This window comes from Panthera onca, chromosome B3, assembly GCF_046562875.1.
Source record: "Panthera onca isolate mPanOnc1 chromosome B3, mPanOnc1 haplotype 2, whole genome shotgun sequence".
Classification (NCBI taxonomy): Eukaryota; Metazoa; Chordata; class Mammalia; order Carnivora; family Felidae; genus Panthera; species Panthera onca.
In genome coordinates, this window is record NC_138344.1 from 70,238,238 (window position 1) to 70,261,422 (window position 23,185).

The window sequence follows — 23,185 nt, forward strand, 5'->3', positions numbered from 1 at the left end:
ACAGAAAGGCTTGTTCAGACCTACATATAAATTCATATGTAACTGTAATATATAACAGAAATAGATTTTGGGATAAGTAAGGAAAATATTCAGCAAATGCTGATGAGGCAACGAATTTGCAATCTGGGATTGGAGATCAGATTCCCAGACTGATTTTTCATTTGAAAATAAATTTCAGAGATGTTAAAGATTTATTTCCCTAAAAATATAACTTCTATGAAATGAAAAGCAAACACAGGTAAATATTTTAACATTATGGAGCTGATAAAACATTTTAGATAGTATACAAAAACTAGAATCAATGAAGTTTAGACAGGATGCAAAAACTAGAATCAGAGCTGACTTTCCGAGAGTGAAAATAAAAAAAGTGAACATACATTAAGAGATGAGAATATATTTTCTACAAATGTGGCAAAGAGCTGTTAGCTCTGATTCATAAGAAAAGGTTAAGAAAGAGTGGAAAAGTGGAGAAATCATCTGGATTGGCAATTCACAGAAGTAGAACTATAAATATCCTTAAACACAAAAGTGTTCAACCTTATGATAATTAAAGAAATGCAAGTAAAAGTAACAAAAGAATGGGAGTTTAAGAACTCCTTTTTACCACTTTTTGTATTTTGGCATGATATTCTTTTGGAGAAATTTGGTACTAAATTTTTTATATGAGTTTTGTCACATTTTTATTGTTTAAAAAATTTTTTTTAAATGTTTATTTATTTTTGAGACAATGCGAGACACAAAGTACAAGCAGGGGAGGGGCAGAAAGAAGGAGATGCAGAATCTGAAGCAAGATCCAGGCTCTGAGCTGTCATGTCAGCCCAGAGCTCGATGTGGGGCTCAAACTCACGGACTGTGATATCGTGATCTGAGCCGAAGTTGGATGCCCAACCAACTGAGCCACCCAGGCGCCCCAAGTTTTGCCACATTTTTAAAAAGAATCTTCAGTTCTGTGATTTTTAGTGTTAAGTTTCCAAAGAAAAATGGCTGAGTGTTCATTATCCTATTGTCTTTAATAACCTAAAATTGGACAGCTCCTCCAAAACCCATCATTAATGGCATGACTTAAAATAGAAATCTAGGTTCTTCAGTCAGTTAAGTGTCCGACTCTTGATTTAGACTCAGGTCACAATCACACGGTTTGTGAGTTGGAGCCCTACATCAGGCTCCTCACTGCAGGTGTGGAGTCTGCTTGAGATTCTCTGTCTCCTTCTGTCTCTGCCACTTCCCCTGCTTGCATGCTCCCTCTCTCAAAAATAAATAATAAACTTAAAAAAATGGAAATCTATATGTGGTCTTATAGAAAAATGTATTAGATATATTATTAAATTTTAAAATGTCATTATATTTTGAATAGATTATTGTAGCATGTTGTGGAACATTATGCACCTATATACAAATTTCATACAAATCTCAGAGAAACATGGATGCATTACAGTGCTTGCTTACTTCCGGTATATTAGCTTATAGACTTAATGCAGATTCTAATTTTTATAAGGCAAGTTCTATAAAATAAAATAAAGTTGAATTAGATTATAGCCCTGGATAAATGCTCCCTAAAATGTAGTTGGTATTTAGCTAAGGACTTCAAATCAGAAAATCATTTATCTTAATATAGCTCTAAAGGAACTTAAAAAATGTGTAAATAACTTGCTGCTTGTGATGGTGATAGGCTATGCTGGTTTATCATCTAATACCTAAAACATTCAGAGGTGCAGCAGCACTAAGGTTGATTTTATGGATTCGGCAATCTATTACAGACAGCCATGGCTGCAAACACGTTCTAAATCACATATCCGTTTTTGACAAAGCAACTTTACCAAGAAAGATGGGAAGATGTCTTCTGCAGTGTTTTCCCTTCAGCCCTTCTAATATGTCCTCTAAGAATTCCTAGGAAAATTCTTGAAAAGGAGAACAATAAGGGAGACACATCTATTGATATTTAAATACGTTATAAAGCTAAAGTAATGGAATGATACTTTACCTTCTTAAGAATAGATAGAATAAATAAACGGATGTGAAAAACCTGAGACTTTAGTAAAAGAATCATATATTAAAAATATGCTGTTTAGGATAAAGGTGGAATAACCTGGGAATAAATAGGCTGGTGAGCTACATAAAAATGAATTCAATAAAATGTCTTAAATAAAAATGAATACAAATATTTTAAATACTTAAATAATAGTTCAAGCAATAAAGGATATAGAGAAATGTAGAAGTGAATTATATGCTTTGTTGTATTTTATAATATTGGCTTGGGATCATGAACAATAGAAACCACAGAAGTTAGTTAAGTGAAATGAATAAGCTCTCTCATACTTAAACAACATAAGCCGCAAGAGCTGAAATGGAGAAAAATAGGCAAATGTTTCTATTTCATTAATATCAAATTCTTGTAAGTCAATACAGAAAATTTCAAGAACCCTATATAAAAATAAGCCAAGGTCAAATACAAAATGTTTAAGAAAATATATATATAATGGTTGAATATGTGAAAAAGGGAGTGTAATTTCAGTAAAATATAGCTTGAGGTCATACGCATCAAAGTGTTTCAGGGCTTTGCATTGGGTGCTACAATTATACACCTGATTATATTTTTCTATATTTCTTGATTGATCACAAATATTCTTATTAAACATGTTCTCCATTTGAAATTGCAAAATTTTTTAAATAAATTACTTTATTTAATAAAATGCATACGTAGAGATATCTTTAACGTTTCTTATGCATACCTTTTTATTGCTTTGGGAGTTGTGACTGAAAGTCACTGAGGCTCTGGAGTTTTTCACTTGCCCCCACTTCCTTCCATGTTCTTTTTTTATGTCCCCGTTTTAATGAAGGAGAACTCCCTTTTATTTTGAAACTGCAGAAGACCAAATGAGGAATATGTCAATTAATGACCCTGTGAAAACCTTGCATCTTATAAATGAATTCCCTCGGGAACTAAATGCCATCATTTGGCAAGCTAGATTATTCAGTATCTCTCTTTAGTGTGTAGATTTTCCCCATAAAAAAGAGACAGAAAGAACCATTACCAACCGAGCGATATAACCATGTTCCTGTGAATAGACACAGATATACAAACTGTGTGTCTCTTTAAAATGTAATAAGTTTGATTTTTTGAAAGTCCAAAGTAAGAAGAATTTAGAAACATAAGAGATAAAATTCATTGTGTTATATTTCACTTTATTATGTAAAAGTCTTCATAAAACTTTGATGGCCACGTAAAGCTTTCTTTAATCCTATCATCTGAATAAAGGTGAAGAGTACCAATTTAATTAGAAATAACTGATTCCTCAGAGTCACATCTCTCTGATACCTTTTTAATTTTCCTCTATAATTAGTTCCTCTTGGATTTGTGAGCTCTATTGGTACTGCATTGTGCCAGAATACTTCCTGGTTAAAATGAAAGCAATTTGCTATTGTTTATTTGATCTCTTCCTTGTTAAACAACAGCTGACTAATTTCTTCTTTCTCACATTGGACTGCCTGTGTTTATGAAGTCAACTAATGGCCTGTACAACCAACTATTTTGCCTAATCATGCTAATATTTCAGTAAACAGCTTGGTCAATAGTGTCCAAAAATACTTTATTGTTGTCATCTCTGAATTGATTACTTCATTCATTGATTACTTCATACATTTGTAGCTTCGACACTTAGGAAAATAACACTTATTAATGGGGCTTGTGTATTATTTCCAACGCTGCTATAGTCATTCTTGTATATTTCTTATGGACATAACCACTCATTTCTCTTGGATACATACCTTGGAGTGGAATTACTGGGTAATAGAGTAGGCATGTCTTTTAGAAACTACCAGAGGACTCCAATGTGGTTGTACCTATTTACACTTCCACAGGCAATGTGAAGAGGTCTAGTTGTTCTACATCCTTACCAGACTTTGGTATTGTCAAGACTTTTTAATTTTAGCAATTTTGTTAGGTAAATTATAATCCTCACTGTGGCTTAACTTATATTTCCCTGATTGTTCATAATGTAGAACATTTTTTCATATGGTTATTAATTTTTTGAATATTTCCTGTTGTGAAGTATCAGTTTACCTCCTAGTGTCCAATGCTTATGAGTACTTGCCAGGAGAGAGAGGAAAACCAAGAAAACCTTTTAAAGTTTTATTTATTTTTGAGACAGAGAGAGACAGAGCATGAGCAGGGAAGGGAGAGAGAGAGAGGGAGACACAGAATCTGAAGCAGGCTCCAAGCTCTGAGGTGTCAGCACAGAGCCCAATGCAGGGCTCAAACTCACAAACCATGAGATCATGACCTAAGCTGAAGTCGGATGCTTAACTGACCAAGCCACCCCGGCGCCCCACCAAGAAAACCTTTTAACTACAGGGAACAAACTGGTGGTTACCAGAGTGGAGGTGGATGGGGGGATGGGTGAAATAGGCAATAGGGATTAAGGAGCACATTTGTTGTGATGGACACCAAGTGTTATATATGGAAGTGCTGAATCACTTTACACCTGAAACTAATATTACACTGTTATTACCTAACTGGAATTTAAAGAAAAACTAAAAAAAAAAGAAAGAAAATTAAAAGGTGCATATACTAGAGAAGACATTTCAAATATGTATTTCTAACAATTCTCTTATTTTCAAAATACATGAAAAACACAATAATGTAATATTCACAATGTATGGTATTGTTTTGGCACAATTGACATTTTAGGCTTGATAACTCTCTTTTGTGGGAGATTGCCTTGAGCATTGTATGATATGTAGCTGCATTCATAGCCTCTATCCATTACATCCCGTAGTAGCCCTGACACCCAAAAAGGTCCCCTGATGTTACCAAATGTCCCTTGGTTGTGAACCACTGATATATCCCATTGGATCAATAATAAATGCAAATATAAGGATATAGATTTAGAGTTATTGTGTTATGTGCAGGTTTCATGCTTGGAGTGATGTCTCTGGTTCTTTTTGTTCTCTGCCATATAACATTCCACTCACAGAATTCCCCCTTAGGATCTCTTGTAAGGCTGGTTTTGTGGTGATGAACTGCTACAGTTTTTGTTTGTCTGGGAAAACTTTCCTCTCTCCTATTATAAATGACAGCCTTGCTGGATAAAGGATTCTTGGCTGCATATTTTTCCTAATCACCACATTGAATATTTCCTGCCATTTCCTTCTGGCCTGCCAAGTTTCAGTAGATAGGTCTGCTACTACCCTTATGTGTCTACCCTTGTAGGTTAAGAACTGTTTGTCCCTAGTGGCTTTCAGAATTCTCTCTTTATCTTCGTATTTTTCAAGTTTCACTATTAAATGTCCTGCAGAAGATCAATTCCTATTAAATCTGAAGGGAGTTCTCTGTGCCTCCTGGATTTCAAAATCTATTTCCTTCCCCAAATTGGGCAAGTTCTCAGTTATGATTTGTTTAAGCACACCTTCTGCCCCTTTCTCTCTCCTTCTTCTGGAACTCCTATGATATGGGTATTATTACATTTCATTGAATCACTTAGTTCTCTAATTCTCTCCTTGTGTTCTAGAATTTTTTTATCCCTCTCAGCTTCCTTTTTCCCCTAATTTTATCTTCTATTTCACTTATTCTCCCCTCTGCCTCTTCAATCATTGCTGTCACTGCCTCTAGTTTATTTTGCACCTCATTTACAGCATTTTTTAAATTCATCATGACTATTTTTTAGTTCCTTGATCTCTGCAGCAATATACGCTGTTGTCTTCTATGCTTTTTTCAAGCCCAGCTATTAATCTTATGACTATTATTCTAAATTTTTGTTCAGTTATATTGTTTATATCTGTTTTGATCAATTCTTTAGCTGTCATTTCTTCCTGGAATTTCTTTTGAGAAGAGTTCTTCCATTTCATCATTTTGGCTAGTTTTCTGTCCCTTATGTGTTTTAAAAACTTGTTATGTGTCCTGCACCTGTGAGCACTACTGTATTAAAGAGGGGTCATACATTGTCTAGGGCCTGGCCTTTCAGTAGGTGTTTGTTAGAGTGTGTTACTAGCTGTCTGTTGTTGTGAGTCTGGTTGCTTTATCTTCCTACTTGTAATTATGTTTCAGGCCCTACACCAGGTGTGCCTTGATTTGTTTGTTGAAGTAACCCTGGAAAAGAAAACAAAAAAACAAAGAAAAAACAAAAACAAAATCAAAACAAAACAAAAACCCAAAACACCAGCAACAACCAAACAACAGGGTGGGGGTGGTGTTGATGGAAGAGGCCTTATCCCATACAAAGAGAGAAGTGACCCGGGTGAGGAAAAAGAAAAGAAAAGAAAATTGACCAGGAAGAGAAACTATACAGCTTAATCCAGAGAGAGAGAGAGAAAGAGAGAGAGAGGAAAATACAGAAGGAGATACAGAACAGGTATAAAGAGAATATATTAAATATGTCTGGTTAAACAAACCAACAATAGAATAACCAGACCAGAGGAGTGAAGAAATAAGGAGGAAAGGAAAAAAATTATATATATATATACACACACACATATAAATTATATGTATATATATACATATAAATTATATGTATATATTTATAAATATATGTATATATATAAATATATGTATATATTTATAAATATATGTATATGTATACATATAAATATATGTATAATATATATATAGATTATATATATATTATACATATATATATAAAAAGAATTGTCCAAGAATTAAATCAGAAAATCCAAAACCGCTGGGCGCCCTGGAACCAATGACAGCACTGTTCTCGAGGAGGGACTGTCTGTTTCATTGGCTTCAATCCTACTCCAGTAGATACACAGTTACCAGGCAAGGAGGGGTGTGTTTAGTGTAGGCTGGTCCCGCCTCCACTGTGGGCCCGCTGTTCATTCCCTGAAGCCATACCTTGTTGGTGATAGGGAGAAAAGTAACACCCCAGTCTCTCCTCCAAGGACCAGCTATCCCAAACCATTCTGTTCAGGCTGTCCTCACAGTGCAGTGGGCCTGAACAAGGCAGTTTGTCCCTCTCCGCTGACTCCTGCGCCTCCCTGGGACTCAGTTGGGACTTAAACCCTGATGTCTTTAAGGTTCCTACTCCCTTCGCCTGGTTTTGGGGAAGTGCCACTCCTTTGACCAGTTATATAACTTCTTCCCACAGCACTCCAGGCAGAGGATTGCTTTCTCCCACTGCAGACTGTGTCTCTGGACTAGTTACTGAGCCCTGGGCTGGCTCCCCTCCTCCCCAGGTGTGCAAACAGGGCAGCCGGCCCCACTCCAGAGAAAGCCCTGTAGTTAGAGATTGGATCTTTCTCCCTCTCGGTCTGTGGTTTTTCTCTTGTCCATATAAATACTTCCACAGTCTCTCTTTCTCTTCCCTTTGGCTCTCTGCACAAGGGGATCCTTCCTATCCGTGTCTACACTGCCCGTTTTATCTCTCCCAGTTTGCAGTCACACACCTATGGCCTGCCAGTTTGTCCCCGTGGGCCCCTGAAGATGTCTCTGTCACGTCATAGCCTGGATTCTTGGAATTCAAAGTCCTTTGGCCTCAACTCTGCTGTGTTTGAGGGACGAGAGAACTTCAGGTCCCTCTACTTTGCCATGTTGGATCTCTGCCCCTATATATAACCCTACAATAGGCATTTTTTAAATAATCAGGGAATTTACAGGATGACATAAACATGAGAAAAAAAAAATAAAAATATTAAAAAAAATCAAATGGAAGTTTTAGGGCTACAAAATACTATATAGAAACCAAAAAAATCCATTCGAAGGACAAAGGAACATCAACAACAAAAATCCCTGGATAGAAAATAGATACAATTTGGAGCACCTAGGTGGCTCAGTCAGTTAAACGTCCAATTCTTGATATCGGCTCAGGTCATGAATTTGCTATTCCTGAGACTGAGCCCTATGTGGAGTTCTGAGCTGACAGCATTGAGACTGCTTGGGATTCTCTTGTCTCCCTCTCATTCTGTCCCTCCCCCCACTTTCAAGATAAATAAATAAATAGTTTTTAAAAAGTTAAAAAGAAAAGGGGCACCTAGGTGGTTTAGTCGGTTAAGTGTCTGACTTCAGCCTAGGTCATGATCTCACCATTTCTGAATTTGAGTTCCATGATGAGCTCTGTGCTGGAGCCTGGAGCTCAGCTCAGAGCCTGGAGCCTGCTTTGGATTCTGTGTCACCCTCTCTCTCTGCCCCTCCCCTGCTCACATTCTGTCTCTCTCACTGTCTCTCTCTCTCAAAAATAAGTAAACATTAAAGAAAAAAAGTTTTTTTTAAGTTAAAAACAAAATAAAATAGAAACAATTTAAGCTAAAGCAGAAGCTAAAACATTTGTGGAAAAAATTAACAGAGCCTCAGTGACCTATGAAAAATGTCAAATGATTTAACACATGTGGTATTGGATTTAGGGATGACAGGAAAAAAATTTGAAGAAATGATGTTTAAAGAACTCGAATAAAAAGTATAAATTCACAGAACAAAATTAGGTTTGAATGCCTCAGGAAAAACAAAAAAGAAAATCACTTCAAGACATACAATAATTGCTGAAAATGAGCAATTTATAAAATATTAAAATCTGTCAGAGAAAAAAAGATACATTTTATACAAAAGAACAAAAATTGATAACTCTAGACTCTTTTCAGAAACTATGCAAAGTATCTTTAAAATATTAAAAGAAAAAACCCTCTCAAACTAGAATTCTATACCAAAATTAAGGGTGAAATAAAGACATTTTCAAGCAATTAACGATTACATATTTCATGGCCATCAGAAATATTAAATAAAGCTGTAATGACAATTTATTGCATTTATAATATGTACAAATAAAATGATGACATGATAATGTACAAAGGGGAGAAGCAGTAGAGAAGTTCAGTATGTTATATGTGAAATGGAATAATATTATTTGAAGATACTAGAATGTGATAATTTAAAGTTGCATAATATAAACTCTAGAACCATGAAAGAGAGAAAATGGGGCTGGAAAGGCAGAACAACTGAATGAAAGAAAGAAGAAGGAAGAAAGGAAGGAAGGAAGGAAGGAAGGAAGGAAGGAAGGAAAGAAGGAAAGAAAAAGTAGTTAGCTAAAATAACCATGTATGTGTAGTGGCTAATAACTTGGACGGCCCAGGTTTAAACCATTTTATTCCCTCTTGGTCAAATTAAAACATGCTCCTTGCTTATTGATGTAGTTTGCAAAATGAAGGCCATGTTATTGTTTGTAAATCAACCACTGTAAGTCCTGAAGACAGTAAAACTGAGGAAGAAGGTAAGGGAAAATCTGCATGGTGGATGCTGTCAAGTACCCTTACTTAGCATTGCAGGAGGAATTAGGTTCATGGGCCAATGACACCTTTAGATGTTGATAGTCTCTTAAGCCAGGGGTCTTGCTATAGGGGCAAGTATACTGGCTCTAGGTAATTGGAAAATAAAACTATTCTCACTTCCAGCATTCAGTCATGTAAACATTTATGGGAACTTAGAGGAAGATTAAGACAAATCATACAGAAACCACCCAAAAAAGACCTGGTGCTGAGCCAGGAGATTGGAATGTTGAGGTTTATGTTAAATGGTTTAGGGATTCCTGAACTAGCTACTGAGGATAATGAAATAAAATGACATGGAAATATCCAAACAGAGAAAAGGTGGGCATACTTCTCTCATACCCACGGAAGCCATTAGTGTGAACACTGTGGGCTTAACTCAGCATCCATAGGAAGAAACCACCTACTGATGATTTTAGGCAGATTTCTCTGAAGTCAAGGGTCTGCACAAAACCAGCAAATAAATCATACTGGACTCCTTCCAGAAGCCCCAGTGGTCTAAAAACAGGGATTCAGTAGAACTGACACCTACTCAGCTCTAGGATTTGGTTATCCTTTTGTTAGTGAGACTTCTTGCTCAACTATAGACCCCAACAGTTATATCGCACTTTATTAGAACATTGACAATGAATGAAACATTCCAGTCCCCTTATCAGAAAAACCCTGATAGCAATGGAATGCTTAGAAGACATCCCCCCATATCCCCTTCCTTGCTCATGATCAGGGGCTAAACATATACTGACCTCATCTGTGATCATGTGCTCCCTGCCTTCTCTCCTGCATGTAACCCCCTAAACCTGTCCTAAAAAATTCTAGGTGTCCACCTTGCAAGCAGAGAGCTCAGTTGTTAAGGCTTGAACCTGCCAGTTCACACAGATATAGGCACCTGGAACTAAAATTTTCCCTCTTTTCTAAACCCTTATCTCTTGAGTTATTGTTTTGTCTTGCAATGAGTTTATCCAAGTTTGTTTAGCAATAATGTTGGCAAACCCAGCCAGGACCTATGCTTTCAATCTGTCCAGCCACCTCAGGGTTTTCTGGGACAGAGCAGTTGGCTCCATCAGTTCATCAGGGCTCACCCACTGATTTCCTGAGTTAATGGCTGTGATGCATGGTTTCTTATCAATCTTACAGAAGCAGCCAGCGAAAATACAATTAAAGGTTTATAATATTGGAGAGTCTATCAGTGTATTTCATGTGGAACAATTCCTCTGATCAAGAAAGGCACTTTGCTTTTACTAATCTACAAAAGGGACCAAAGTAACATTGGATTATCTGGCTATATCACATTTCATATCACATTTGGAACAGTGGTCTCATTAAACACAGAAACAGAAATTCAATGTTACTTTAAATAGGCATGGAAAGAGGCATGAACATATGGCTAATATATTGGATAGATATATTTTTCAATTGGATATGAAAGAGAGCCAAGGAGATACTCCACAGGAAACATTTCTTAGAACCAGAGGTGGGACTAAGGAAATGGGGAGACTGCAGTTCCCCAGCTTTATATCTTTATATCTTCTGTTTTGATAGACCCAGTTATGCTTATAATAATGCCAGGCATAAGTGTAATATACAGTAAAAGGTAGCAATGTGTTTGTGATTGACCTTTTTTAATACTCTTCAAGTAAGTTTTCATTTTGGAACATTCCAGACCTGATAGTGGTTTTATAGTCCTCTGCTTAACTGTTGTTGATAGTAAAACATGTCAATTCCTATAAGTGTGCAATGCCATAAAAAGTTTTCTCTGTTGTCATTCAGGGAAAACAACATGGCATCTTTAATAATTCCCATTGGTATTTATCATCAGTTGGGTATTGTTAGGTCTCAAAATACATCACATCTATATTATTACCCTCTCAATATATATGACTCTTTATGGAGAAAATAGAGAAAATATTAACATTTGTCATTATTTTAGGGAAATACTATTATTTTTGGAAAGAGAACCTCTCCAGGTTTCAATGTGTCTGACTCAAGTAGTGCTCTGAAACACTGTAAAACTGGTAAGTTGTAGGGGAAGCTTTAACATACATTAAAAAATATAGAACCATTTCTAGATATTGAGTTTCAATCCCGTTGTTCATAGGTAGAGTCAAATGTGAAAAGTTCTTTAGGTGAACACCATGATAACATTAGAGAATTCTAGAAGGCATTATCATTCTAGTTGTCATACAAATACAGCATATTTTCATTATAAGTGTGACAGTATGGGGCAAATTAAATAATTGAGTACACTTTGATATACTTCAAGTGATGTTATTTTCCATTTGTTAAAGAATTTTCATGTCAAACTTCATAATGTCCATATCATTACTAATATACATTTGAGAGCATTTCCAATCCATGCCAAATGGTGACGCCTCAAGAAGTAGGTAGCTGAATGAAATCTTTGCTTTTTTTCTTTTTTCCAAAGAAATGTGTTATTCCCTGTGCTTATAAACCTACTAGACTTAACACTTCAATTTATCCTGTTCTTTTAAGCAAACAAACAACAAATATCAGCTCAGATGACTAGTATCATGTGGACAAGAATATGATTTTTGGCAAAACTAAGCCATAATAGATTTTATTTCATATTCTTCTGTGTTAAGATTACAAAACTTTTTAAACATTCATTTTAATGGAATAAATTACTCATATATTCTCAAGTAGTTTGACACATTGTTCTCTGTAGATCAAGCAACTTGTAGATCAATCACAATTTGTCCTTTTTCTTCATAATATGATGCCTGTGATCTGTGATTAAATTTCTACTTCTAATACTCAGCTCAACTATATTTTCTGCACGGTGAGTCTGTGTCTTAGAATTAAGAATCAAATGTTGATTTCATTTGTTTTTTATAAAATGCTGTTTATATATCTTTCTCCTCAGCCATTTTAGAACAGTTTGAAAGTTGTTTACAGTAAGAAGAAAGCTAAAGAACTTTTTTTCTATGGGAAGGGGGGATGCTGGGCAGATAATCAAAATGATTCCCTTGAAAACATAAAATTTTTCTTTTTACTCTGTCACCCCTTGCCTCTTCTACACTTGTAGGGAATGTGTGGGAGAATGTATATGCATGTGTGTCTATGTCTATGGTTTAGAGTAAAAACTAATATGTAAAAATGTGCTTTAAACAAATATTACAGATTGGTGCAAGTTACACTATCAAAGCAGAAAAAAACATAAAAAGTAGAAAAATTCTTTGACTTTGAATAAACCTATCTTTTCTACAGTTATCACTAATGCATTATTCCAAAGTTTTTCTCTTTAAATATCTGTCAGCTTTCACTCACTTCATCAACATCTCTATTGGTGACCCTTGTAACATCTATTATGGAGAATATAAGAATAATTGATCTATTTTCAAGGAGCTTAAAAGTGATCTGGGGAAAGAAGAATCACAACACCAAAAATGAGAGACCTTGGATTAGAACAAATTTCCATAGCTCTTAATCTAGTGTTCCTTCAATTTCAGAATATTTACACCTAATGCACATGGTATACCTAGTGAATAAGTAAATGGTAGAGCACATGAAATGGACCATAAATACACTGGAAATTGGTATGGGTTTTATAAAAGAGAGGCCTCAAGGTGTCCTGAAGGATAAGGCTATATGGACAGGATTTGTCTACCTAAAAAGAAAAAAACATGTACGGATAGAAAAAAAGAAATGGACGGGGAATACAGAAAACCACAAATTTGTTTTTTTACCAAAACAGAAGTTGTATTTTGGCACTATAAGAAAACAATACTGGATATTTAGAGTAGATGAGAGGCTGATTGTGAAGGACTAGGTGAACTTGGGGATTGATAAGGGAGTTAGGTAATTGTTTTGTTAAGGAGACACTGATAGGATGAAAACAGAATTCTTGAGTAATGTTCAATTCCTAAAAGTAAACTATATTTGTGGGGTAATTACATTATGCATCATCAATAAAATGCAATTCTATATAGCCATAAAATGATTTGGATTTTCATGTGCTCTTAGAAATGTATTTTTAATGTCAATTTTTAATGTCAATTCCTTGACAAACCCAAGGAAAATAACTATACATGTGAACACTATTCTCTCAATAAATAGCATTGAACACTATGGTTTTAATAAAAAGCATATAAATGTAAACATATACTAGTACCCACAACACACAAAGAACACACACACATTGTACTAATGTGTATATTACTGTTCTCAGAGGATATCCAGGAAATAGATTGTTTATCCAGGAAATAGATTGTTATATCCTGCTGCTCTGTGTGCCATGTTTTCTTTTCCATTCACATAAGCTACTTTGATCCTTTTCAAAAATAAATTAGGGAAAAATACGTACTTCTAACAATTTTATTGGAATGGTTATTCTGTTTCTGTTTAAAAATGCTTCAACATCCAATTTGACATTTAAAAGTAAATATGCTTAAAATTCCTAATTTACATGGATTTTGCTTTAACACTGATTTTAATGTAGATCCTGAATATTCATATATATTTTATTCATTCATTCACTCCTTCAATAAATATTAGTAATATGCAAGAATGTGTATAAACTATTTCATGTATATTTGAAGTCTATCCTGTTCTCCTCAAATGCAGTTTTAAAAATGAGATTTCAAAAAGCATAGTGTGGATATTTTAAATATTACCCATAAAACTGAAAGAAGATACAACTTTTCTAAACATGAAAATAACTTTATGTACTTAATGTGGCTTAGTACCAAATTTGTGTCAATCCAAGTTTCTCAGAGTAAGAACTTGGCCAGAGGATATGTCTATGTAGGAAAAATACATCCCCAGTTGGATAAATGTACCCATGGGATTGCCTCAGAGAAACAGAGTGTACAGCATTATGATGCTTCTTCCTTCTGTTTCTGATGATTGGGAGCATAAATTGCAGGAAATTGATGGGAATATGGGAAAAGGAGATGCAACGCTATTCCTGGGATTCACATGAGGCACTTTCCTATGAAAGTATTTTCCCCTCTCTGGTAAAAAACAATGGCACAAAAGGAAGGCTTTAATTACTGCAGGAGCTTTTTAAGAACCTAGATAACTGAGGAACTATTATGGTTGAAAATATTTTTTTAAGAACAAAGCCAACAAAACCAGTGTTGTTATAAGGATGGGCTGATGGGAAAGCTATGGTATAAATTTAGATGACTGTAGTGAAAGAATGGTATTTCTATTACCCACATCAGTCAGTTACCTCAATTACCTCATTTTATCATTTTGAAGCTGTGATAAGTAAACATGCACAAGCTAACCAGTGGTCCTCTGTATAGCACTAAACGAATGAATGAATACACACTGAAAAGAAAATAAATTCAGTTCCATTTGGCTGGGGACTTTCTACATCCTTGGTATATCCTGCTTAAAATTACAGAAGAGGCATTTGAGGTGAATAATGTTAAATTTTGAGTGAATGAATTATGTATGCAATATATATATTATGTATACATATGTAAATTCATGGTTTGACTCTACTAATGTGCAGTGACCATCACTGGTATTAGCATAAGCTGTGAGGGATTCACAAGAATGGAGCAGGAAAGAGAAGATGTGCTTTTCTCAGGACCTAAAAACTTATAAGGAAGACTTAATTTAAGACATTAATTAATTGTTCTTTACCAGAATCTCTTTCAAAGTATGGGTCTCTAGAATCCTTGCTATATTTTCTACATTTATCATTTCCAGGTTAAGAAACTCAATAATATTCTGTGAATGTGGAACCCACCATGATCCTTATCTTATTTATGGAGATCTTTATAGCACAAACAGGCATTCAATATCATGGAGTTTGATTTTTTGTTTGTTTGTTTACTGAGGAGGAAAAATAACCCTCAAAAGGAGATACTCGTCATATGTTGCCCAATGAGTAACTCAGCTAGGTGTCGTATTGAGGGCTTTGGAATCCAAGTTCACAGTCTATATGATTGTGATTTCATGTGCTGTTTTTGTTTTTGTCTTTCAGAAATGTATAGTCTGAATTCTTCTTACTGTTTGGAATGCTGCTCTGGGCCATTTGTAATATCACTGACCAACAAAATTTCCCAAAAGTGGGAGGTGCTTTAAGTTCACTTGTCTGAGTATCAAAATTAGACACCAACATGAACCATCCTTTGTGTAAACACAACTCTTCTGCCCACAATTCTTACTCATTTTGATTATGATGACATAAAGTTGATAACATGGAAAGGGTGAACCATTCAGTGGTGTCTGAGTTCATTTTGCTGGGACTTTCCAAATCTCAGAATTTTCAGATTTTATTCTTCCTAGGATTCTCTGTGGTCTATGCTGGGATTGTGTTAGGAAACCTCCTCATCTTGGTCACCGTGACCTTTGACTCACGCCTTCACACACCAATGTATTTTCTGCTTATCAACCTCTCCTGTATTGATATGATCCTGGCTTCTTTTGCTACCCCTAAGATGATTGTGGATTTCCTCCGAAAGCAGAAGACCATCTCTTGGTGGGGATGTTATTCTCAGATGTTCTTCATGCACCTCCTAGGTGGGAGTGAGATGATGTTGCTCGTAGCCATGGCAATAGACAGGTATGTTGCCATATGCAAACCCCTCCATTACATGTCCATCATGAACCCCCGAGTGCTTGGTGGGCTGCTGCTATCCTCCTACACAGTTGGATTTGTGCACTCATCTAGTCAAATGGCTTTCATGTTGAATTTGCCCTTCTGCGGTCCCAACGTGGTGGACAGCTTCTTCTGTGACCTTCCCCTTGTGATCAAACTCGCCTGCAAGGATACCTACATGCTACAACTGCTGGTCATTGCTGACAGTGGCCTCCTGTCCCTGGTCTGCTTCCTCCTCTTGCTTGTCTCCTACACGGTCATCATACACTCAGTCAGGCACCGTGCTGCTAGTGGTTCCGCCAAGGCCTTCTCCACTCTCTCGGCACACATCACGGTTGTGACTCTCTTCTTTGCCCCATGTGTCTTTATCTATGTATGGCCCTTCAGCAGATACTCTGTAGATAAAATTCTTTCTGTGTTTTATACAATTTTTACACCTCTCTTAAATCCTATTATTTATACATTAAGGAATCAAGAAGTAAAAGCAGCCATTAAGAAGATAAGAACTCGACATATAAATTCAAAACCCACTTTGTAGATGATGTTTTCAAAGAGGCAATTTTTTGTTTTGGACATTATTAAGGAATAAACTTTTAATGTATTTCAAGTTCTGTATAAGGAAACAGTAGATGTAATTGTTAGATAGGAAACCCCTCTTCTGTCATCATCAATGGTTAAAGCATGACATCTCCATTCTGGAAGACATGCATTTAAATCCTCTGTTCACTGGGGCACCTGGGTTGCTCAGTGGGTTAAGGGTCTGATTCTTGATTTCGGCTCAGGTTGTGATCTCACTGTTTGTGAGATGGAGCCCTACTTTGGGCTTTTTGCTGATAGTGCAGAGCCTGCTTGGGAGTCTCATTTTCTCCCTCTCTGCTCCTCCCCCACTCATGCTCTCTCCTTTCTCTCTCTCTCTCAAAATAAATAAATGAACTTAAAAAAAATCTTCTCTTCACTACTGTTTCTAATGCAAATTTGAAAAAATGAATAAATTATCTACTTAGCTTCTCTATAAAAACTTCTTTATACATTTCTTTTATAATTTTGGCATGTTTTTAAAGTTTATTTATGTATTTTAAGACAGAGAGAGAGAGAGAAAGAGAATGAGTGGGGAAAAGGCAGAGAGAGGGAGAGAGAGAATCCCAAGAGGTTACACAATGTCAGTTCAGAGTCTAACTCCGGACTCAAAATCACGAACTTTGAGGTCATGACCTTGGTCGAAATCAGGAGTTAGATGTTTAACAGACTGAGCCACCCTGGCACCCCAGCGTGTTTTTAATCTTTACAAAATACATTATTAGCGTTGCTATTATACTTGTAGTTTTTGTTGGGAATCTGTACGTAGAAAATGCACACAGATGATGCCTCACATTGCTATTTGGCTGAGTGCCTGGGTAACTGCTCTTTGGTGCTGGAAAAGTACATTTAGTACATAATCCCTACTTACTGTGTATTAACTTTGTTACTGAGTTGCCCCAGACACAGTGCCTCCAACCATCCTTCACATATGTTGTGAGCCTGGCACAGTGTGCCAGAAGGCTCATCCAGGGTTTCAGAAAGTTTACAGCCCATGGATGGAAAGAGTGAACTAAATTTGCAGTTGTGCCGTGGCATGAACAGTACTATGGTACATGGTTGTAAGTCCAAAACAAATTTTTCAGTAATAACACCAATATTTGTCTCTTCTTTTTTTCTGAGTCCACTGATAAATTGATTCATGGGGCCTACATGGGGTAGGGGTGATTGATACCCCTGAAAAGTCTATAATCAATTCTTTGTACCAGTATCAAGCTTTTTTGTTTTTAAATACGGTTTACAAATAGAAAAAAAAATCACTGTCTTTAGTATACAATTTTGTGAGTTTTGACAAATGCATAGCCATGTAATGAACGATCACAATGAGATTATAGGAAAATGTCCTCAACCCTCAAATTCCCCTGTGCCCCTTTGTGGTCTATCCCTCTCTCCTATCTTCTGGCTCTGATAATAGAATCTGTTTTTTTGTACCTAGGTTGCCTTTTCTAGACTGTCATGTAAGTGAACTCATATAGTAAATGGCCTTTTTAAAATGTTTTTATTTTATTTCCAGTTAGTTAGCATATAGCATAATATTAGTTTCAGGTGTACAATATGGTGACCCAACACTTCCACACAATACCTTGTGCTCATCTCAAGTGCCCTCCTTAATCCCCATCACCTATTTAATCCATCCTCCCACCTACCTCCCCTCTGGTAACCATCAGTTTGTTCTCCATAGTTCAGAGTCTATTTCTTAGTTTGCCTCTTTTTTTCCCCCATGCTTGTTTGTTTCGGTTCTTTAATTTCAGGTATGAGTGAAATCAGATGGTGTTTGTCTTTCTCTGACTGATTTATTTCTCTTAGCATAATACTCTCTAGCTCCACCCACATCCTTGAAAATGGCACAATTTCATTATTTTTTTATGGCTGAGTGATATTCCATTGTATGTATACACCATGTCATTTTTTCCCCTCCAGATATGTGTTTAGAGTTAGGGTCAGGATTAGGACCAGGGTGAGGGTATGTTCCTGGTATCCTGCAGTTCAGAGATTTCTCCAGAGGGTTAGGTTAGGGTTAGGTTTAGTGTTAGGGATTAGGGGCTTGGGGGAGTTATCATTCGGGTAATCGTTAGGTTTAAAGTTAAGGGTAAGGTTAAGTTTAAGGTTAGGTTTAGGATTAAGGTATGTGCCTGGTATCCTGCAGCTCAGAGACTTCTGCACAGAATAAAACCCCAGATTTCTGCTGGGGTGAGAATAGACATGGCAGCCATCCACTGAGCTGGGCAAGGAGGACATTTGTGGCTGTAAATACTCTTTTGTTATTGTTGTTTCTAAGTTTTTATTTAAATTCTAGTCAGTTAACATACAGTATAATATTAAATTCAAGTGTACAATATAGTGATTCAACATTTTGATACAACACTTGTTCAGCACAAGTGCACTCCTTAATCCCCATCTTTGGGGATTTGACCCTATTTGATCCATCCCCCACCTCTCCCTTGGTAACCATCAGTTTATTCTCCATAGATAGGAGTCTGTTTCTTGGTTTGCCTCTCTCTTTTTTTCCCTTTTCTCATTTGTTTTGTTCCTAAATTTTACATATGAGTGAAATCATACAGCATTTGTCTTTCTCTAATTTATTTTGCTTAGCAAAATACTCTCTCACTCTATCCATGTCATTGCAAATGTCAAGATTCCGTTCTTTTTTATGGCTGAATAATATTTCATTGTATATATCTAACACTTCTTTATCCATTCACCAGTTGATGGACATTTGGGCTATTTCCATAATTTGGCTATCATAAATAATGCTGCTGTAAACATTGGGGTGTATCTTTCCCTTTGAAATAGTGTTTTTGTATCCTTTGGGTAAATACCTAGTAGTATGATTGATTGCTGGATCCTAAGGTAGTTCTGTTTTTAACTTCTTGAGGAACTTCCATGTTGTTTTCCAGAGTGGCTGCACCAGTTTACATTCCCACCAACAGTGCAAGAGGAATGGTTCCCCTTTCTCTACATCCTCACCGGCACCTAATATTTCCTGTACTATTGATTTTAGTCATTCTGAGAGGTGTGAGGTGGTATCACATTGCAGTTTTGATTTGCATTTCCGTGTTGATGAGTGATGTTGAACATCTTTTCATGTGTCTGTTAGCCATATGCAGGGCTTCTTTGGAAAAATGTCTATTCATGTCTTCTGCCCATTTTGTAATTGGATCATTAGTTTTTCTGATGTTGAGTTGTAGAAATTCTTTATATATTTTGGTTACTAACTTTATCCAATATGTCATTTGCAAATATCTTCTCCCATTCCATAGGTTGCCCTTTAGTTTGTGCACAGTAAGTAGCCTTTTAAGCATGACTTCTTTCATTCAACATAATGCCTTTGAGATTCCTTCCAGAGCAAGTTGTTTTAATTATTATAAATCTATGGTACATTTTAATATCTATTAAATAAGTATCCTCATTGCTATTCTTCCTCAAATTGTCTTGAAACCAGTTCAGTTATTTATTAGTATGAACTAGAATGATTTTATCAAATGACATGAATACTTAGTAATTATAATTGCGTTAATCTTATACATTGATTTAGGGAAAAATATGATATTGACAATATTGGTCTTTTTAATCCTACACATGGTTTATTTCTGTACTTTTAAGGCCTTCTTTTGTATCTCCCAGTAAAGTTTTATAACTTTCTTCATTAAATACTGAAAATATTAATGTTATGAATTATTTTATTTTAATGTTTATGAGGTCATTTTAAAAAATGTTTATTTAAAAATGTTTTTAATGTTTATGCATTTTTTGATAGAGACAGAGCATGAGTGGGGGAGGGGCAGAGAGAGAGGGAGACACAGAATCTGAAGCAGGCTCCAGGCTCCGAACTGACAGCACAGAGCCCAATGTGGGGCTCGAACTCATGGACTGTGAGATCATGACCTGAGCTGAAGTCAGACACTCAACTGACTGAGCCACCCAGGCACCCCCCCCCCAAAATGTTTATTTTAAGAGAGAAAGAGAGAGAAGGGGGTAAGGGCAGAGACGGATGGATAGAGAAAATCCCAAGCAGGCTCCACGCTGTCAGTGCAGAGCCGGATGTAGGGCTTGATCCCACCAACCGTGAGATCATGGACTGAGCCAAAATCAAGAGTCAAATGCTCAACCGACTGAGCCACCCAGGTGCCCCAAGGTCATTTTTAACTGTCACTTTTTGATAATTCTGTAATGAAGAAAACGTGTAGTTTTATATAGTTATGTGTATATATATATAGTTTTATATATATATTTACATGAAATTAGCCACCTACCTGAACACTAAATAATTGACATTTTTAGTCGATTTTCTTGGGCTTAGAATATAATGTTTCAACTATGATAATCTTATGTTTTCCTATTATTTTCTAATATCTTATTTCATATTTTAGCTCATGACATTCTAAGACAATACTTTTTCTGAAATTTTTCTTGAATTCCAATGAACACTATATATATATATATATATATATATATATATATATATATATGTCATAGATGTTCTGAGATATGTATGGAGAACTACTGATTTTAATATGTTTATACAATATGATGAAAATGTTATACATTTTTATGAAATAACATATTTGGGATGATAAAAACTAACATTTGCACTTCGCCTATTTGACATGGAAAAATTTACTAATTTCAGTCTATTGTCAACATTTCCAGTGGGTATAAATAAATGTTTTTTAATTGTAGAAGAAATGAATCTAAAGTTCGGTGTGCACAGCTCAATAAAAACTGGAAGAAGCTTACAAGAAGCTTCACTGCCACCTAGTGGCTGAAATCACCTGTTTCTCTTCCTACCTTTAACGAAATCCAAGAATTAGGAAGGAGGATTTATAAGAATGGTCTGGAGTCTTTCCAATCCTCCAGTAGGCAATCTATATGCAGCTTATACCTTTCAAAGAGGCAGTCAAGTTGATTACCATCTCACCATTACCCAAAATGGCCATTTTCTCAGACAGATTTTAATGTTACTTGAAGGGTTTTCAGTCTGCTAGTACCCGTCAGGTAAGTCCAGAATTCTAGGGGACATCATAACATATTAAGTCACCATGAGGAATTAGAATATTCTGAAAAAGGTAAGGCAGACTAGGACCAAAAAATTATCTATATGTCAAAAAACAATGTTCATGATTTTTAAATCTATTGCCTACCATAGATTTACAAAGCTAAGTCTTTAACCTCCCTAAAGTGTGGATGATCCTTCCAAACTGCAAGAGGAGCTAAAAATATATACTACTTGTCATCATTTTAGTCTGCAAGGCTAGAACACTTTGCTCAGAGTTGTTCTGCCATATGATTTTACTTTGAGCATAATTGGTCAGATAGGTTGATGTGTCTAAAGGAAAGTAAGACTCATTTGAGGCTACTAAAGAGAGAGTGGCCTAAAGCAATTCTTCAGTCTGTACCTAAAAGACAGTATTTGAAAAAATAATTAAGTAAATAATTAGGCTGTCTGGTGAAGTCTTTGGCTATTTCAGTCTTATGAGCTAGGTGCTGTTTTCATTCCCATTTTATGTATGAGAGGACTGAGGCAGAAGACTTTTATAACTTACCTAACTGTCCATAGCTAGAAGAAAACAGAACAGATTTCAACTCAGTCTGTTTTTAGAAGCCATGCACCTCTTTATAATTTTCTATGTTGCCTCTACTAGCGTTAGCCAAATTCTGGAAATACGTTAATAAATTACCTCTTCCCCAAATTCAGAAATTGTTTAAAATATAATAGAGGGCTGGGAAGCTGACTCCATGGACAAATAAGGCAAAGGTTAATTTATTGCTCTTATAGGCTAAAGTCAAAGAAAAGTGATATAGAAACTTTCAACTGTAAGATTTACTTTCAAATGGCAATATTTCATTCTTTTTGGTGGCTGAGTAACTTTCCATTTCCACATATATACCATATTTTTTTATCCATTCACCAGTTGATGGACATTTGGGCTCTGTCCATAGTTTGGCTATTGTTGATAATGCTGGTATAAACATTGAGGTTGCATGTACCCCTTCAGAGCTGTATTTTTGTATCCTATCGGTAAATACCTAATAGTGCAATTGCTGGATAGTAGGGTAGTTTTAGTTTTTTTGAGGAACCTCCATACTGTTTTCCATAATGACTGCACCAGTTTGCATTCGTAGATAGAGCTAGAATGTATTATGCTAAACAAAAAAAGCCAGTCAGAGAAAGATACCTAATGATTTCACTCATGGAATTTAAGAAGCAAAACAGATGAACACATGGGAAGGGACGGGGAGAGATGAGAGGGAAACAAATCATAAGAGACTCTTAATGATAGAGAACAAACTGAGGGTTGACAGAGGAAGGTGAGTGGGGGATGGGCTAGATGGGTGATGGGTATTAAGGAGGGCACTTGTGATGAGCACTGGGTGTTGTATGTAAGTGGTGAATGACTGAATTCTGCTCCTGAGACCAATATTGCACTGTATGTTAATTAACTAAAATTAAGTGAAAAAAAAAAAAGAGAGACTCACTTGTTCACAGGTATTGGGTTTTGAAAATGACTACATATAATAAAGAGGATAAAATTTACAAATAGTGTTGATTGAAAAAAGTGAAATGATTTACATTTCTGTCCTTGGAAAGTCAAACTTGTCCATGCACCCAATGTCCAGGAAGCCAAATTCTGAGACACTCGTTTTGAAACAAAGAAACATGTATTATGAGAAGGCAGCCCATCTCGGAAGCTAAGCAGAGTCGGGCCTGGTTAGTACTTGGATGGGAGAAGGCAGCCCAAGGAGAAGTCAGGGGATTATTCCCAAAGCTGC

The 23,185-nt window shown here is 36.0% G+C and overlaps 1 protein-coding gene across 1 annotated transcript; it reads left to right on the forward strand.

Annotated features, from left to right (window-relative positions):
- The first annotated feature begins 10,412 nt into the window (after positions 1-10,412).
- On the forward strand, positions 10,413-16,825 carry LOC132669686 (olfactory receptor 4K13). The gene is made up of 3 exons (XM_078447726.1): positions 10,413-10,425; positions 15,430-16,365; positions 16,761-16,825. The coding sequence occupies exons 2-3, from the start codon at positions 15,438-15,440 to the stop codon at positions 16,823-16,825; spliced, it is 993 nt and encodes a 330-aa protein (XP_078303852.1). The 5' UTR covers positions 10,413-10,425; positions 15,430-15,437.
- Positions 16,826-23,185: the final 6,360 nt, after the last annotated feature.

What these genes read in the sequence shown, in the direction of transcription:
- LOC132669686 (XM_078447726.1), top strand. Translation starts at nt 15,438, where the DNA reads ATGGAAAGGGTGAACCATTCAGTGGTGTCTGAGTTCATTTTGCTGGGA. An exon ending in TCGACATATAAATTCAAAAC is followed by an intron (nt 16,366 to 16,760) that starts CCACTTTGTAGA and finishes CTCTCTCAAAAT; the next exon opens with AAATAAATGAACTTAAAAAA.